General features: G+C 34.1%; 1 protein-coding gene across 1 annotated transcript in view; it reads right to left on the bottom strand.

Annotated features, from left to right (window-relative positions):
• Nucleotides 1-19,376, bottom strand: part of CDH18 (cadherin 18) — a 497,699-nt gene that overhangs the window by 92,157 nt on the left and 386,166 nt on the right. The window contains exon 6 of the mRNA XM_029941281.1: nucleotides 4,531-4,718. Within this exon, the coding sequence (XP_029797141.1) occupies nucleotides 4,531-4,718 (188 nt within the window). The remainder of the gene's footprint in view (nucleotides 1-4,530; nucleotides 4,719-19,376) is intronic.

Genomic DNA, 19,376 nt, shown 5'->3' with positions numbered 1-19,376 from the left:
TCTCTCTCTTATTGTCCCCTGCTCATGCTCTGTGTGTGTGTGTGTCTCTCTCTCAAAAATAAACAAACAAAAAAATTAAAAAATAGCATCTTGGAAGGTTTTCTTATGATAATAATATCTCTAAAGAATATTCATTTCTTCTTTAAAAAAAGTGTGATGATGTGTTTCCCTTTATGGTCATTTGTAATAGGGTGGGGTCTTCTTTGCTGCACTTTGTTGCTCAGAACCCCAAAACTATAATCCAATGTCAAGGAACATTCTGATTCTTATTCTATCAGTCAGTGCGAGGCAAAGGAATAATACAGAAAAGTTCAATAAACATATTCCACTAAACAACCAAAAATGTGATTATGTGGCATAGACCTACTATGGTTATAATTGAACATATTCCATACTTTTTTCTCTTAGTATTAACTTCAATTTTAAAAAATATATAACATTTTATGTTTACTCTATGGTCCATTTCAAATCATTTATTAAATAAGATAATAGTAATCATTTTTTACACTTAACACTATAATGTTAAAAAAAATACAAAGTTCCAGCTGCAAAAATATTTGCCAAGTATTGATGACAGAAATACATTTATAGCACACATAGATATGTATCTATGACAATTATCAGTGCATTCAGAGTGAATTAATTAGAATAAGTCTTCCTTCTCTATCTGATCTAGCAGATTTAAAAGTGATAAAATTGCTATGGTTTTTCACTGTAGTGAGAAATTAATGAAATGCCTATTATATATAAAATAGAAAAGATAATCCAAAGAAGGATATTTGTGACTTATATATGCCTGGAAATGTTGCACTACAAAGATAATATTAAACTTGAACATGGCAAAAAAATATTTTAGAGAAGAAGGAAAGAGAAGCAAATTACCAAAAACCATTGAATGACAGCATGCATGTGTGATATAATATACACAGGATATAATTTTCTCCATGCTTATATGTGAATTGGATAACATTAAATAAAGGGGAGCACAATAATAACCACATGGAGAGGTCTGAAAAGTGTAATTAAAAGTTTGTGCCAACAGAGGGAAAACAGAAGATAGGAAGAAAAGTAGAAATTGAGGTATATTGCAACTTTTAGGCAGACACAGCATAGATCACAACTTTCATCGTATTTTATATATTTTTAATAATCACCTCGTAAAGTGCTTACATAAGAAAACAGCAGAGTCAAAGACTTGAGCCAATGCCATAGATCTCTCAATGACAGGACCCAAACTTATATTTCCTCTGACAGTAAGGATCATATTTTCCGACATTCTTTGCTGACTTAAAGACCATGTTTAAGATTTTTGGGGGGCCTAAAGCAATAGGCCTAAACACCATATGTGTTTTTTAAATACACCCGAAGAAAGAACAAGATAGTACAGATGGGTTTGGCTGAAAGTCAGGAGAACAAATAGGGTTGGATCCTCAAATTAAAAAAAATCAAAAAACAACAAGTACCATACAGAGTGCAAATTGATATGAAGACCACAAGAAGAGAATCTGAGGAAGTCTGCTAAAAAAAAGCACACATCCCTAGCTACAGGGGTTTATGTCAGAGGAGAGAGTCCATCGACTTCCATTCATCCTTATCTTCTTCCCCCCTTCCACCCAGCCAGGCTCCATTAAACAATAAATGAAAGTTATCAAAGTGTATTTACAATGTACCACACCATGGACCAGTGAATTCAATTTGGCAATTTTCTGATAAAGGGATGATATGACCAGGAATGAGCAGATGCCCTGCAAACTGATTTAGAAAGCAGCTCTGATTTGGATCTTTGGGAAGATTAGCAGTTCTGACTTGCTGTCTAAGGTGAGCAGCCTTAGAGATGAAAAAGAAACAGGTTTTAAAGGACTGTTTTATCCATTTCCTGTCATCTGAATCAGAGCTCTTAAATGTTAAAAACAACACAGAGTTACATAGGTTATTTTTCAAATTGCAATTGTTTTTATAACATGCAGTATGTACCAGTGAAATAACTTGGATTAGTCATCTTAATCTGGGTGCCTGGGTGGGTCAGTCAGTTGAGCATCCAACTTCAGGTCAGGTCTTGCTGTCACCATTCATGAGTTCAAGCCCCGAATTGGGCTCTGAGCTGACAGCTCAGACTCTGTGTCTCGCTGTCATGGTGCCCCTCCCCTGCTCATACTCTGTGTCTGTCTCTCTCAAAACTAAATAAACTTTAAAAAATATTAATCTGAAGGATTGAAGAACTAGATGAATGTAAACGTTAATATGTCTTGAAGGAAGTGTAGACTACATTAAAATATTAATTCGTTAAGAAAAAGTGAAAATATTTTGAGTATATCATCAGTACCAGTACCATTTGCACAATGGAAACGATTCTCATCTTAAAAAATAACTGTTGTGTGTCTCCGCAGTATAGAATAAAGAATGTTATTTAAATATATGTGCACACATATGCACAAAAACTATTTTGCCTTTGTTTTGCACAAATTTCATTGAATTAATTGAGGCCACACAGGGTGGTAAAATCCCTAGAGTTTTTATTTTTTTTAATTTTTTTAAATGTTTTATTTATTTTGGATACAGAGACAGGGCGTGAGAGGGGGAGGGGCAGAGAGAGAAGGAGACACAGAACTGGAAGCAGGCTCCAGGCTCTAAGCTAGCTGTCAGCACAGAGCCTGATGCGGGGCTCGAACCCACGAACATGAAATCTGACCTGAGCCGAAGCCGGAGGCTTAACCGACTGAGCCCCCCAGGCGCCCCGTCCCTAGAGTTTTTAATTGCATAATATACACTTGTGTTTCAGATCCTGTATATATTCAAATTATCCTTCACCCTCATGTTTTGCAAATATGGTCTAACTCCCGACTTTACAAGGACTTAGTGTTGAGTAAGCAGGAATCGCTCTCCTCCCCAGCTCCCCAAACCAGCTGCATCATTTGCAAGCTTTGCAACCATTCACTTTGCACTCCTGTTTGATTTTCTCGGGGCAGGGGGCATAGCATCTCAGTTGTTTCTTTCCACCCTCAATCAAGATCCTACACAGAGTCATCTCTACCCCAGTCTATTTTTTTAAATCAATTATCCTCTCTTTAGTATCCTAAGTTTCTTGTCTCTATTGATCTTTTACACATCTGCATAGAAAACACACATTCAGTCTCTCAACTTGCAATTAAAATCCTCATTTTATCATGTACTCATTTATTTGCTTTATAACATTTCTCATTACAATCTCAGGAAAGAATGATCAAAATGATGAAGCATTTTAGGTGAAGACATCAATACATAACCTGGTGATGAATACTGCTTTATAAGTATTTACACACTCTAAATTACACACTGCTGGGGTGCCTTGGTGGCTCAGTCAGTTAAGTGTCTAATTCTTGATCTTGGCTCAGGTCATGATCTCACAGTTCATGAGATCAAGCACTGTGTCAGGCTCTGGACTAAGAGAATGAAGCCTGCTTGGGATTCTCTCCCTCTCTCTCTGCCCCTCCCTTACTGACTCTCACTCTTTTTGTCTCTCTCTCAAAAATAAAGAAAATTTAAAAAAAAACCCTACTTATTGGCCCCCTTTATAGCATCTAAAAATAACTTAGTCCTCGATTGTAATCAATTATACATATTGTGAGAATTAATAAAATTTATATAATTCAAATAGAAAAGTATATACAAAACACACAAATAAAATAATTATGCATAGATGACAGATAGATAGGTGATAGATTGATAGATTAATTCACTTCAATGTCTACAGTAGCATGTCAGCATAAAATTTCTTAACCTATGTTGTGAACATATTCTACAGTAGAGTCAGCTAGAGGGCTTGATAAAAAGGCCAATTGTATCCAGTCTTTCTGAATCAAAATAGATGAAGATAAAGCCCAGGAATCTGAATGTTACTCGTTTTCCAAGCTGAAATCATTCAATATTAAAAGACTAAGAAACACTGCATTAAGAGTTACATTTAAATCTTTCTTCGCTAATATCTGTGTCCCATTTCATTTTAACAAGGCCATAAACATAAGGTACTCTTAGAAGCAAAAATAAATAGATAGATTTAGTCCAATGACAAGTTCTTTACAACACCAAAGAGTCAGGGAGAAGATTAATGGTTCCACTAACACTGCCATGATGAATCCACGGCTATCAAACAAACCCTGTGTCATAGTGAGTGTTAGCTAACACAGTGAAGATTTTTACATAGTTAGTTAAGTCTCTTAATGTTACTTAGATTAGTACAACATAAAATAATTAATATTTATGCATTAATAGAGCAGTAACAGAACTGGAATTCAACATAAGCCTGTTATCTGAAAACAAAGATGAGGGCACATTCATGGTATAGTCTACATCAGATATTCCCATTATATATTTTTTTTTCTAAGAAAAGATCCAAGAAGTCAGACATAGCCATAATTAAAATGCAATTACATCTCAGAAAGGGAATATTTTAGCATTTTAATGACTTGACAATATGGATTATTCATATCATTATGGGTCATTCATGGAAAAATGGGTGAATTGACTAAGTCAGAGAAAGTATGCCATTTTTACCTTCTTTAAAGAAAGGATCCCTTCTCTGGTCTCTTTGTCAGTGGAGATGGAGAATATCCCAATACCATCACCATTAATGATGGAGTAGGTCATGTCAGCATTTGAACCAGTGTCTGCATCATTTGCCTTGATTTTCCCAACAGCTGACCCAACTTGAGCTGACTCAGGAACATACAGCTGATAGTGCTCTGAAAAATATTTCATATTAAAATTTTCTGATGGTCATAGGTTCATAAAGAAGTAGTTTCATAAGACAAAAGACATTAAAGTGGTTAGATATTCAAAGAAACACTGTATTAAGTATATAAAATTGATATGTTTTTAGATTTTAAAATTCAGTAACTCCTTAGTAATGAAATACTATATTTACATAAACTTAAAATATATGTGAAATAATCTACATAAAAAGACTTTGTAGATATCTTAATATAAAATATTTTATTAGCTCTACATCCATAGGCAACTGAAAAAAAGTTAAGGGAAGTCAAATTTACATTCTTATGTTGAGCAAAACTAAATTAGTCAAGTATTAACATAATCCCCAGAGCATTTCTCCTTCCATGTAGCATGAAAAATTAGAAGAGCTTGTAAACTTGAAAGTCAAAGTGAAAATAGAGAAAACAATATAGTGTACCTGCAAGTATGATTATTATTCTGATCAGTAAAGTTAAGTTTAGTGAAATGTAAAAGCCATGACAGGGAGAGACCATAAATGTATTTATGCATCTATTCCTGGTCAACTTCTAAAAAGAATTTAAAGTGGTTTTACAATAAAGTCCTAAATAAAATAAAGTTACTAAAATAAAAATGACTAAAGAATGAAAAAGATAAATATAATGACTAGATAGGATGATGTTTTATGTGTTAATGTATTTATATATATATATATATATATATAATGTATTTATATATATATATATATATATATAGGATATATATATATATCCTATATTTGGCTATATCCTATAGCTGAAAACATTAAAACAGTTTTGACTCTATAAATCTCATGATCTGATATGCAGTAATATATTTTTCAGTATGTCCTGTTACTGAATATTTACACTGAGAAATTTTTAAATTTCAAAATTTGTCCTGATACAAAATTCCTTCAGACAGAGCTCATAGAACTCTCTTCATAGAAACTTATAAAATAGGTATTAAGAAACATAATGGCCACATAATTACCAATTGTTTAACTGACAAGTTAGAAACATATCTATTAAAACAATTTAGGGGCGCCTGGGCAGCTCAGTCGGTTAAACGTCCGGCTTCAGCTCAGGTCATGATCTCATGGTTTGTGGGTTTAAGCCCCGCATCCTACTCTGTGCTGACAGCTAGCTCCGAGCCTGAAGCTTGCTTTGGATTCTGTATCTCCCTCTCTCTCTGACCCTCCCCTGCTCATGCTGTCTCTCTCTGTCTCTCAAAAATAAATAAAAAACAAACAAAAAAGAAACAATTTATTTGGTATAGCAAATCTCAAATAACAATACAAATAATGGAAACCTAGAATTAAAATGTAATTGTATAAAAGACTTTCAACCAAGACTACATTAATGGTGAGGTAACATTATGCATGGATTTAATCAGACTATATAGACAAGTGAATGTGAATCCTGTATGAAAATAATTTCCTTAAGCCAATGTTTTGTTAGTTATGGTATGATAATATTTAAGTTAATATATCTCGTAAAAGTATGGAGTAGTCTAATCTGTTTCTAAAGATACAATTGTTTGTTTTAAAGTGCTATATGATTTACATGTCTGTGTTTATTCAAAATTCAACAAATATTTTTTCCCAGTTCTCTTCTATAAACATTTGAGAAGCTACTCGAGACTATGTTTTTAGTACAATAGTCCTCACCAACTTAACATTTCCTGGGAAGACCACCCTCTTCCATGAAACGCATGATCCTTGACATTCATCATGTGTTTTTATCAGGATCTTTCATATAGCTGAACACTCTATCCATCCTGACATATTTAATTGACCCACAAAGAGCATGAGGCCCAAATTCTTAAAAATTCTTTTTCTGCTTACAGTTGATTTGTGAAAGGGTAGGCAGTTCAGTCACAATGATCCAAAGAGGACACATTCTGTAAAATGCGAGAACCAGAATGAGGAAAGATCTTTAGTCTCTCTTTGGTGGCAAAGCTATGAAATGTCGGAAGGGGTTTCTGACAATAGTCACATTTCCAAAATTCATGTTGAAGTACTTAATCTCAGGGTACAAATTCAGTATCAGAAGGAAGCCATAATAATTTTCAGAATCTTTGTAGACTCCATAATGTTCCTAGGCAGTTATATAACATAGGGCACGATTCTATTAAAAAATTAGAGAAAAAATTTGGAATACATCTCTTAAATTATTTTTTTCTGAGATAGAAAGGCTAGGAAGTCAAGTTCCTGGTTGCTAAGGTCCCTAAACAACAGCTTAATTTACCACCATTCTGTAAGCCTCTGAAAAGACCCTCAGCCAGCTAAAACTGGGATGTATACTTACAAACAAAAGAAGTCTTAGTGCACAGAAATAAGTAAGCCAATCATAAAATTATTATTGTAGTAGTAGTACTGCAAAGCAGGTTGTTTTTACAAAGAAAGTTACAAAAAGTTGTATAAGGTAGTCATAAAAGACTCATGTCCCAGAAAACATTTAGGCTGTGTCTTTGGAAAGTAAGCATGTCCATGAAAAAAGTTCAAATGGTCAGAAGAAGAACTGATATTTGTTGAAACATTCTAAGCACTGCAAGCATAGCATCTTCTGCATTCACGATGCTCCATGAGACAAATTAGAGTGTATTGAGATGAATATTTCAATATTTGTTATTTCCACATAGCTGAGAATTTGTGAGTTGTAAATAGTATTCAAAATATACCCTAATAACTGAAAATAGCTGATAGATAAGATTATTCAGAAGTCAGAAGAGGTTTGGAATATTTTTTTAGAACTTCTAAAGACTATGTAAATAGCTAGGAACCTAAAAAGTACTATACATTCTAGGACAATAATTATGGTGAGTTTCACGGAGGTGCAACTGGCATATAAAGACCTATACATATTTACTGCGTACAGTTCTATGGGTATAAATATACACAAAAACTGGCAAAAGCATCAACAAAATCGAGTTATTAAACATAGTCAACATCTCCATATGTTTTCTTGTATCTTCTGTTTGTTTTGTTTTGTGTTTGTGGTTAAAAACACTGCACATGACGTCTACTCTATGAACACATTTTGAAGTGCACAGCACTTTATTGTAAAATAGAGGTACTATGTGACATGACAGATCTCCACAACTTATTCACTCATCATTATGGAAATTTTATGCTCATTGAAAAACAACTTCTCATTTCCTTTAGTCCCCTACGCTTGACAATTACTATACAATTCTACACTTCCACAAGTTTGACTATTTTAGATACCTTGTATAAGTGGAATCATGTAATATTTATCCTTCTGTGACTTATATTAGATAATGTTCTGCAGATTCATCCATATCCGTATGGAAGAGTCTCCTTTTTAAAATTTGTTTATGTCTTATTTATTTTTGAGGAAGAGAGATAGAGACAGAGCACAGGTGGGGAAGGGGCAGAGAGTGAGGGAGACACAGGATCAGAAGCAGGCCCTAGGCTCTAGAGCTATCAGCACAGAGCCTGACACGGGGTTTGAACTCATGAACCTGAGATCATGACCTGAGCCAAACTCAGATGTTTAGCAAACTAAGCCACCCAGGTGTCCCTCTTTTTTATAAGGCTGAATGATAGTCTATATAAACTATATATAGAATGATAGGATGATGGTAACTCAAGATAATAAAGGTCATAATGATAAGCCCATAGGTAACATCATACTCAATAATAAATTTAAAACCTTCTTTCTAAAATCTCCATGAGGGCAAAAATGCCTAATATTTTCACTTCCATTCAGCATTGTACTAGAAGTTGTAAACAGAGAAATTAGAAAAAGAAAAGAGATCAGAGAGGAAGAAGTAATATTATTTCTCTTAGCAGATGACATGATCTTGTAGGTAGAAAACCTTAAAGTTGTAAAAAAAAAAAAAATATATATATATATATAGGCAGTTAAGTTGAAGGATATAAATAAAACAAACACAAAAATCAGCTATGTCTCTATATATCAAAAACAAAAAAATCCAAAAAGGTAATTCAGAAAACAGTCCAACTTGCAATAGCATTAAAACGAACATACAAGAAATGAAACTTAATCAATGAGGTGAAATTACTGTTCTGGAAAATATAAAACATTGTTGAAAGAAATTAAACAAGAGATAAATAAGTGGAAAGGTGTCCTGTGTTTAAGAACTGAAAGACTTAATATTGTTAAAATGTCCATACTACTTGAAACAATCTGCAGGTCAATGCTATGCCATGACAATCAGAATTCTATTAGTGTTTTTTTCTCCCCCACTGAAATAGAACAAATCTTTTAGACTAGGGAACTGCAAACGACACAGAATTGATGAAACAACTGAGAAAAAAACAAAAACAAAAAAATACCAAAAAAAAAAAAAAAAAAAAAAAAAAAAAAAAAAAAAAAAAAAAAAAAAAAAAGAAAAAAACAAAGCAAGAAGACTCAAACTTCCTGATTCCAAAATAAATTACAAGGTTACAGTCATTAGGACAATATGATATAGACCAATGAAACATAGGGATAGGGAGCCTAGAAATTAACTCATGCATATAAGGTCAGCTGACCTTTGATAAGGATGCCAAGAGGAAACAGTTTATTCATCAAATGGTATTAGGAAAAATAGATATACATATCCAAAATAAATTAATAGAATATTGAATCTCTACATTACAGGATACACAAAAATCACCTCAAAGTGAATCAACAACTGAAATGTAAGTCTTGAAGATGTAAAATCTCTTAAAGAAAACATATGTAAATCTTGACACCCATTTAACAATTACTTCCTGGATATGACGTCAAAAGCGCCAGCAGTAAATGGGCGGGGCTACATCTAACTAAAAATCTTCTGCACAGCATAGCAGATGATCGACAGAATGAAAAGATGACTTACTGAGTGGGAGCAAACACTTGCAAACCATCTCTCTAATAATGGGTTAATTTTCAAAATATATAGGGAACTTCTACAAATCAATAGCAAAAAATAAAATAAATCTAAAGGCTCACAAAGCATTTAAGTGGACACCTATTCAGAGAAGACATACAGATAGCCAAAAATTATATAAAAGATTCTCAACATCATTAGTTATCAGTATAATGCAAATCAAACCTACATGTTTTATTTACTTATTTATTTATTTATTTATTTATTTCCCGAGAGAGAACGAGAGCATAAGAGGGGTAGGGGCAGAAAAACAGGCAGAGAGAATCTTAAGCAGGCTCAGTGATCAGCTCAGAGCCCAATGAGGGGCTTCAGATCACAAATCATGAGATCATGACCAGAGCGAAACCAAGAGTCAGATGTTTAACCTACTGAGCCATTCAGGTCTTCTGAAAACTACATTGAGAGACTACCTCACACCTAGTAGAATGACTATTATCAAAAGATAAAATGTGTTGGCAGGGTGCTGGAGAAATTGGAACCCATGTACACTGTTGGTAGGAATAAAATGGTGCAGCGGTTATGGAAAATAGTATAGAGGTTCCTCCAAAAATTAAAAAAAATAAAATAGAACTACTATGTGATCCAGCAATTCTACTTCTGGGCACATATGCCAAAGAATTGATATTAGGTTTTCAAAGAGATGTCTATATTAACATGTTCACTGTAGCATTATTCACAATGACCAAGATATGGAAACAACTCAAGTATCCATCAATAGGTGAATCAATAAAGAGAATGAATAAAGAGCCTCTCTATAAGATTAGAAATATCAGCAAATTGAAAAATAAAACTGAGGATGTGTGTGTGTATGTGGGTATGTGTCTAAGGTGATATTCTAGTGAGAAAATTATAGGATTAGTAAAAGAGGAAATTGGAAATATATATGCACATTTATACATAAAATGATAAGTGGACATTAACTCAATGACCTTTAGTTGGACATGAAAATAAAGACCATAAAGAATATAAATATTAGACTTGCCAGGAATTAAATAATTTCAGAGTCTAAGATCTTTGGGACCAGGATCAGTCTAAAGAGCCTAGTGTGTATTTAAACCTTAAGTGTTTTATTAATATTTGTGTTTAACATAGATGTAACATTCATTTGCACATTTGTAACTTTAATCCAATATAATATCTTTATGATTAATAATGGGAGGAAGCATATTGAATTATCCTAAAATAAGAAAAGGTATCAAACAAACCTTACTCTAAATATTAATTCTAACAAAAATGCAAATGCCACTGATAAAGACATGTAACATATAATATTACCTTTAAGAAGTCTAAAAACTGAGAACCAATAGCCCATAAATAATTATATATTATCATCTTTGAATCATTATAATTGCATATGAACCTTACCTTCATTTACCTGTTATTCACAAGAACTGGCATTCCTTATAGGCTTGAAGAATATTTGGGAGAAACTTTAAAGAGTATAATTCAAAATGTAAATCTTTGACTAACAGCCTGAGCTATGCCATTGCTATACATGATATGGCTCAGTTGATAGAGTCAGTTTACTATTTAGGGAAAAAATTCATTTTTATCTAAATAAGATTAATAAAGGTCATAACTGCTAGAATCTTGGAATACATGGTGAATGACCTTTTGCCTTTCATATTACTTTTTTTCTCTGTAATTACTCCCTCTGGGAAAAAAAATGCCCATCTTGGATAATTTATAGCACAGTCTAATCAGCACTCCTGTGGCTGCCAAAATATCCCTCAGAGTGCTCAGCGCAAGTTCACCAAAAGGTTATACACTGTGTAACATTACACATTTCCAAAGGATGAAAAAGGATTGAAAAGTCTCACTGAGCCTGAGCTTTCACACATGCATAGTGTGTGTGTGTGTGTGTGTGTGTGTGTGTGTACAAACCCAAATGAATTATGTGTGTGCATATCTGCATTTAATTTATGTAGTAGAGATGAGAGAGAGAGAGATCATGCATTCAATTCTAGGAAATAAATTACATAATTGGATTTGTAAGGACATACACAAATTTAAAACAAGAGGCTTAATTCTTTATTTCTGTTGAAATTAAGAGGAGAGTTTTTCCCAGTTCCCTCCTTTATCTTAGAGAAAACTTGTCATATATATATATATATATATATATATATATATATATATGTATGTATGTAATGCACAATGTACTCATACATTTAAAATAAATTATGCATAAAAAACACAAGTCATGCAATATATGAAGTTTTTCATTTTTTAAATATATTTATTTATTTTGAGAGAGAGAATAAGAGAGCACGCAATGGGGAGGCATGGAAAGAGGGAGAAAGAGAATCCCAATCCAAGCAGGCTTTGTGCCATCAGCCCAGAGCCCAAAAAGGGGCTCTGTCTCACAAACGTCATAGTATGGCCTGTGACATTTACCTGACAGAGCCACCCAGGCACCATTCAATATATGTTTTTAAATTATCTTAATGTTTATTTATTTGTGAGAGAGAGAGAGATAGAGTGTGAGTGGGGAAGGAGCAGAGAGAGAGGGAGACACAGAATCCGAAGCAGGCTCCAGGCTCTGAGCTGTCAGTACAGAGCCCGACGCAGGGCTCGAACCCATGAACTGTGAGATCATGATCTGAGCCGAAGTCAGAGGCTTATCTGACATCAGGCTCTGTGTTGAAAGCTCAGAGCCTGGAGCCTGCTTCAGAATCTCTGTCTCCCTCTCTGTCTGACCCTCCCCTGCTCATGCTGTCTCTCTCTCTCTCTCTCTCAAAAAATTAAAAAATAAAAAAAAACATTAAAATAAAATAAAGAGTAATCATTCTATTGTTTTATCAGTAGCTCTACTTTTGTAAAATATAATTACCTCTAATAATTGTGCAGCTCCAGTGCACTCATAGTAATAACCTTGGTTATATTTATATGAGCTCCGACAAAACAGCCTCAGTTGTTGCTTAAATAGACATCAACTATGGAAGGATACAAAAATATCCCCCACACCCACCACTGTTTCCATATTCAGTCCATCATATACTGGGAGGAGATGGGGATATAGTTCAGCAGAAGAGAAAACTACTATCAGCCACTGATTTCATGCTGTTAGGTGAACTCTTTGCTTTCACTCCCAACTTTAATATTTTGATCTTCATAGTAAATATTCCCAAGATATGTTTAGTTCTGGATATTGTTTTAATATTAAAAACAGGTTGAGATGTTTTCATCTGAATCTTGAATCTTTTTTTCTAATCATAAAAGTTTTCTTTTAAGACATTTTTTACTTAAATTTTTTTTAATTTTCAAGAAAGTGAAAGAGAGCAGCTGTACAAGTGGGGGAGAGGAACAGAAGGAGAGAGAGGAAAAAGAATCCCACCCAGGCTCCATGCTCAGCATGGAGTCCAACACATGACCTGAGCCAAAACCAAGAATCCAATGCTCAACCGCCTGAATCACACAGGCACCCTTAGTTTTTGTTGGTATCGAAGGGATACTTACACATCATAGTTTCATTCCCTGTCCCGCTCACATTGTTTGCTGTGTACAGCTTTTTCTTTTTCCCTACTTTATTTTTATGTCAGTTTTTAGTATTATGCATTCTTTTGACATTTATTGCTTCCAAGACTTATCTTAATTAAGCATTTTCAGTTTTGTAAAACTCTTAGTTGATTTCTTATATCTCTTTTTACACATTATCATGGTGTCTCTTTTCATTTTTAATTATTTCAACAAAAATATATTTACATCAGAATCTTCAAGCATTCATTTTCTATTCTATTGAAGTTATTTCTGTTTCTATTCTATTAAAAATTCTCACTGGTTCTAAAAAGAAAATTGGGTGTTTATAGTTGGTTTATCCCCAGATTCTGTAAAGATGATCTTTTCTTTCATTGCAATAATTTCATATGCTCCTAACATTTTTGATTTTGATACAAATGTTTTTATGTAACCTTCTAATAAATTATGTCTAGACTTATTATTATAAATGTTTTAGAATACCAGATAACTTGTCATTTCCTTATCATTATATCTTTTGCTTAAAATAACTTGTTTTTCTAGTAACATTGATCATTTTATGTTTAATGCATTTGTTTTTTGAATCTCTCCCTCTTCAAATACCATGAAATAATCATATTTTCTTTCAAAGCATGAACAGCACATCAATCTTAGTCAACTGTAAAGCTTCAGGATGCCAGTTTATCTCCTTTCACACTATGGGCAATGGCAACAGTGCCTTCCATTTCCTAATATACCGTGCACACATCCTGGGTCCCAGGGTACATGTGGGTGTGCTTCCTAAGTGCTCTGTGAAATTCACTACATCTATCTGTCAAGCCAAATGGATGTTGATATCTGTTCTTTGTGCCCCATTCCATTTTTTTGTCTTTAAAAGTTCTTCATTATTTATGAAATTGTACTTTCCCATATGAAATTTTGGGCCAGCCGAGGTTTGTCAGCTTGTTCAGTAAGTGTCACTTACCTCATGCTGGCCTAATTTTAGGTACTGGGAATACGGCAAACAAAGCCAACAAAAGCCATCATCCTTATGAAGTGCACATTCTTATGAGGGATAGAGAAATTAGGCAAAATGTATGATAAAACATATATTCTATTACACAGTGAGAATTCTAAAGATAACAGATGTAGCATATTTATCAGTCAGCTGTTTATGTGTCGATTAATCAACAAAATATCTCAGTAACTTCAAAGAGCAAATATTTAATTCTACCTTGCATTATATAAAAACTATGAGTATATAAAGAAAACAAAACCCAAAAACCAGTTTCTATGTTTTTTATTCATCAGGTCTTTCATAATCCGTAATCCTATTTAGGGACTGGCTTTAAAAACTTTCTAAGGGTTTTAGCAAACTTCCCTAATATTTGAATTGTAAATGAAGTCTCTTTGACTAATTAGGCTTGTTTATTTGGTATGTTATGTTCTGGTATAAGGTCATCACTTGATATTCTGATTATTGAAGTGTTATGTGTCACAGAACTAACCGACTTTCCTTGTCAATTGCATGATAATGAACTCTCAGATCTTTAACCATTCAATTTTTGAGTCTTTTGTCATTTACAATTACCATTCTGGATGCTCTTGCGAAATGTATTATTCTTCAAAGAGATTCATGAACAAGGACTTTTAACAAATACTGGTTTTTAATATCTTTAAAATCCTAAAACTAAAATGGGTAAGAATTTCCAAAACTAACTAAAAGACTATATTAAACCTAATTAAGGATTAGTAACATGGAACTAAATGAATTGAGGAAGATTATTTATTTTATTTTTTTAATTTTTTTTTGAGAGACAGAGACAGAGCATGAGTGCGGGAGGAGCAGAGAGAGAGGGAGACAGAATCTGAAGCAGGTTCCAGGCTCTGAGCTGTCAGCCTGAGCTGAAGTAGGATACCTAATTCACTGAGCCACTCAGGCGCCCTGAATTGAGGAAAATGATTATAGTTTTAATGACTCATGTTGGTTCTCTAATGTTTGCTCCTTCAGATTAAGGAAATTTTCTTTTAAAATATCTATGATATTAAAAAATGTGATAAAGTATTCAATTGTGAACAAACTGAAGCATTTTGATTTTCCTTTCTACCTGAGCCCTCTGAAATTCAAAAAGTCTCAGTAAATATTCTTTCTTTCATGACAATCCTATTTATTTCCTAAGTTCCATAAGAATCTGTTCTCCTTGTAATAGGACGCCACTGGAAACATTGGTAATTTTACCAAGGCTTTGACTTGAATGTCATATTTGAGAGAAATATGCATAGATTCAGTTATGACCAGTTAGCTTTAAGGAACTCAGGTTAACTTTATAAAACACGGAGCTATAAAACCTCTTGGAAGTGTTGGCCTAATACCTTGCTTACAGAGTTCCCAGCACCCTTACCAGGTGCGTAAGGAATGTCACTTCCTGAAGGGTGCAGGAACCACAGAATATTTTGGGGGATCTTGAGAAGAGGAATTGCCCCAAATCTATAGGTGGTACACATATGTCTGATGGTAACTATTTGGATTGGCTTCTGGCATAGAAAGGTTACTAAAAGTTCAATCAAGAGATTCCTTATAAAAATTTCAAGAAAAACAAATTTTTAAAAATTTATATTGCTGAGTTTATGCAAATAATTGGGCAAGCTTTTTTTTTTAAACTGAACTTGTTTTACAAACAAATTAGTCATGATTTCCCTGTCTCTGGATTTGATGGTAATTATAGAGAGAAAAACTATGTTTCAATAACATACCTTTGTGGATGTTAAATTCTTATTCTGATTGTCTTTGAATATTGTTTCCCCAAGCTAAACTACTTGAGGTAAACTTCAGAGAAATTGTCACAATAGCTCATGTATAGAAAGTCTTTATGCTTTTTAACAACAGGGATAATAACAGGACCCCTGGGTATATGATTATTTGAATAGCTGGAAATGGGATGGATTTCCCAACAATTGCATAACTCAACTATCACTTTGACCAATTCTGTATGTCTGGGATGACAAAATCACTCCTTAACAGCTGAATTACCTCCACTCCATAGGGTTAACTACGAGCTTATGGAAATAATGGATAGCCTCATTTTCCTTATAATTGGATTGGACTATGCACTTGAGGATGCCAATATCCCCAGACAAATCTTGTCCCACTTGCCAGTGATTCCTCATGATTAGGATATCGTTAAGTTTAGGCATCAAAGAAAGATGACTTCTTGATGGTTTTATCCCTTAGCCATTTTTGTCCCAGGAGCTATCTTTATTGATATAAAATTGCAAAGAGAGCCTTTAGCCAAGTAAAGGCATGTCCACCTTTAAGCTCAACATGCAGTCACCCACAAATTCAAACAGTAGCCTTCCAAAACCGAATGGCCCTTAATATCCTCAAGGAGGAAACTATGCCTTATGAAGAGAGACTAATGTATATATTCCAGAATACTACAGAAATGTGACAGGGTTACTAGAAGGCATGGATATTCAAACTGGCCTCTTTCATTTAATGATTGGTTAAACTCCTGGACTGGAGGAGGATTTTGGTCAACTATCAACGGACTGTTATTTGAGTGACTTTTTTCCTTTTGTTATCCTAATTATGTTCTGCTGTTTTCTCCCATGTTTCTCCAGCTGGTCCTGAGACTCCTGCACTGCCATAACTTCAACCCAACACATGATCCTTTCTATTTGCGACAATCTATATATACCTTGGATTCTATATACTGTCTACCTTGGATTCAGCTGTCTTAGCCTTTCATAACTCCTATATATAAGTCCCCAGCTGAGCTGTGTTGACGCATAGGCAGGGACATTTCTACACCCCTATTCAGGAGGAAGAAGTTATAGAAGATAAGACTTTCCACCCTCAGCATCCTTAAAGATTTAAGAGTCAAAATTGTTCAGGGGGAAATGATGTGGAGAACAAAGGCAAAAATAAAAATAGGAAAAAAAAATAAATCTCCTTACAACTTGCAGCCCATTGACCAATATCTGAGGCAGACAGAGTGACTTTCCTCTAGGTACTCACTTGCTTTAATGTTTATACTTTGCTAGATGCAAAAGGCAACCTTGGCTTGACATTAGCCTAACCTCCAGGATCCTACAAGTCAGTCTGTTGCAACATAACAAAACCCCCTCTGGAAATTTCCTTTATCTCTACCTGGTAAGATTTATGTTAACAATTATCTTCCAAACATATGGTCCATGAATATATATCTTAGGGTCTCATGACTAATGCTTTTCTAGATAGTAGTAAATTACCTAATCTTAACAGCAGCTAGCCCCTCATGGTCCTGGAAGCATTACTTCCAAATTCCTTAAAGACTTGCCCCACTAACTCAAAAGTACATAATTAATTATTTCTCACAATCCCAGTGCAGCTCTTTCTGCCCGTGGGTCCTATCTATCCCTGTGCTTTAACAAAAAACACCTATTTTTACTGGAAAAAGACAGAAGGAAGGGAGAAAGAAAGGAAGGAAGAATGTCAGGCAGAAAGAGACAAGAAGGGAGGGAGGAAGGAAAAAGAAGGCAGGGAACAAAGGAAGGAAAAGGAAAGGAAGGAAAGAGGAAGGCTGGGAGAAAGGAAAGAGGGGAGGGAGGGAGATATAAACAAACAAAGAAAGAAAACTATGATTCTACTATCCCTCTTCTAGTTTAGGCTCAATTCCAAATGAATTTTTATTTCAGAATATTATCCGAAAAAGCAACCACTGGGAGGGGGCAAGATCATGAACACAGAATGAAACCACTGAAGTGCAGTTAAAACTTCTCTTCAAACATGGTATCTTGGCCAAAGTCATTGGCAAAGCACAGTATTAAAGTAACAGAGACATATCTGCCTTCTACACAGGAATCCATGATGAGAAAAGGAAAGAAATTAAGAATTGTGAACAATACAATCCATTCACATCCCATCCTCCAGTCACAAACATCTGTGTGCTTATTGTGGATAAAATCCATTTATTTGCCTTCTGATACTCCTGGTCTCTTTAAACCATGGAACAGGGATAGAATTTGAAAATCATGTGAAACAGTCATACCAGATCATGTGTCTCCTTGATCTAGAGGCCACTGAATTAGAAGGACATATTATTTGCCCACCACAAACTAAACATATAATTAAGGAAAATAGGAACAAAATAATAAAAACAAATACCCTATTTTAATGGAATGTAATGTCAGTTGTTCATGATAATTCAGTAATTCTTCAGTATAATCATTACAAGGATTTTTTGTCCCTAAAGTTCTGATACTAACTTAGGTGCTGAATCCTTACATTTTTAGCCCCGGAAGTCATTCATAGAATTTCTGGTTTCTTTTATCTCCCTTTCATGTTTACTAGAAAACAGACCAATATTTTTTCTATTCTCATCTCTATCATGTAGTATCTTTCAAATGCAGCTTATAAAAATCAATACATTCTTTCATAAAACCTCTTCTCTTGAAGCCATGGATTCATTAGGTACATTTTCTACCTTCTAAATTATCTCATGAAAATATTACCAAAGCAGAACACAGTCATATTCGAGCATCCTATAAGCTTTACTTCATACTCTTTTCTTCCTCAAACACAATTTCACATAATTGGTTGTACTAGTGGTGGCAGTGGTATTAATGGTAGTGGTGGTAACAGAAACTTGCTCCTAGAGAGAGACAATAGTGAATGCACAATCACTTTATTAGTTGCTTTATTTTGCATTAACAAATAAATTCTCAATAACTTATAATCACAAACATTATTTCTTTTCATTTTATATAAGAACTCTGGCTTGCTACAATTCTGCTGGGCTCTGCTGCACTCACCTCTATTAAGCACCAGTGTTTTCTCATTAGACTTAAGGAGGAGCTTCTTTCTAAGTTATGTTTTCATCAGAGTGAAAGCCAAGAACAAGAGAAGTGAGCCAAACTGCAAGCATATTAAGGTTTATGCTCAGATGTGATTCAAACCATGACCTTTCATGTGCCATTGATGAAGGCAAATTAATTGGCCAATCCTAACTTGAAAGGGAAATAGCTTCTATTTATAGGAAAGCATAACAAAGGCAGGGAGAGAATGCATAATTGCAAACATATAATTATATATGCAATTCCAATAAGAGAGATATCAAGTACTTGAAGATGAAAAGTCAGTAAATTTCTATTCCAAATAGAATTTTTTAAGGAAATAAGACAAGTGAGAATAAATGTTGTGAATGACTGCAATACAAGACATAAATCTTAAGCAGTTTTTCAATCAGGTTCTCTGAACAGTGAACTCACTCCTTTTGTTTTAACATAATTTTTTTCCTCCTCATTTTAATGCAATTTAA

The sequence above is a fragment of the Suricata suricatta genome, chromosome 6 (assembly GCF_006229205.1).
Source record: "Suricata suricatta isolate VVHF042 chromosome 6, meerkat_22Aug2017_6uvM2_HiC, whole genome shotgun sequence".
Classification (NCBI taxonomy): Eukaryota; Metazoa; Chordata; class Mammalia; order Carnivora; family Herpestidae; genus Suricata; species Suricata suricatta.
The sequence above is the reverse complement of the archived record's forward strand: the minus strand, read 5'-3'. Positions and strand labels throughout refer to the sequence as shown.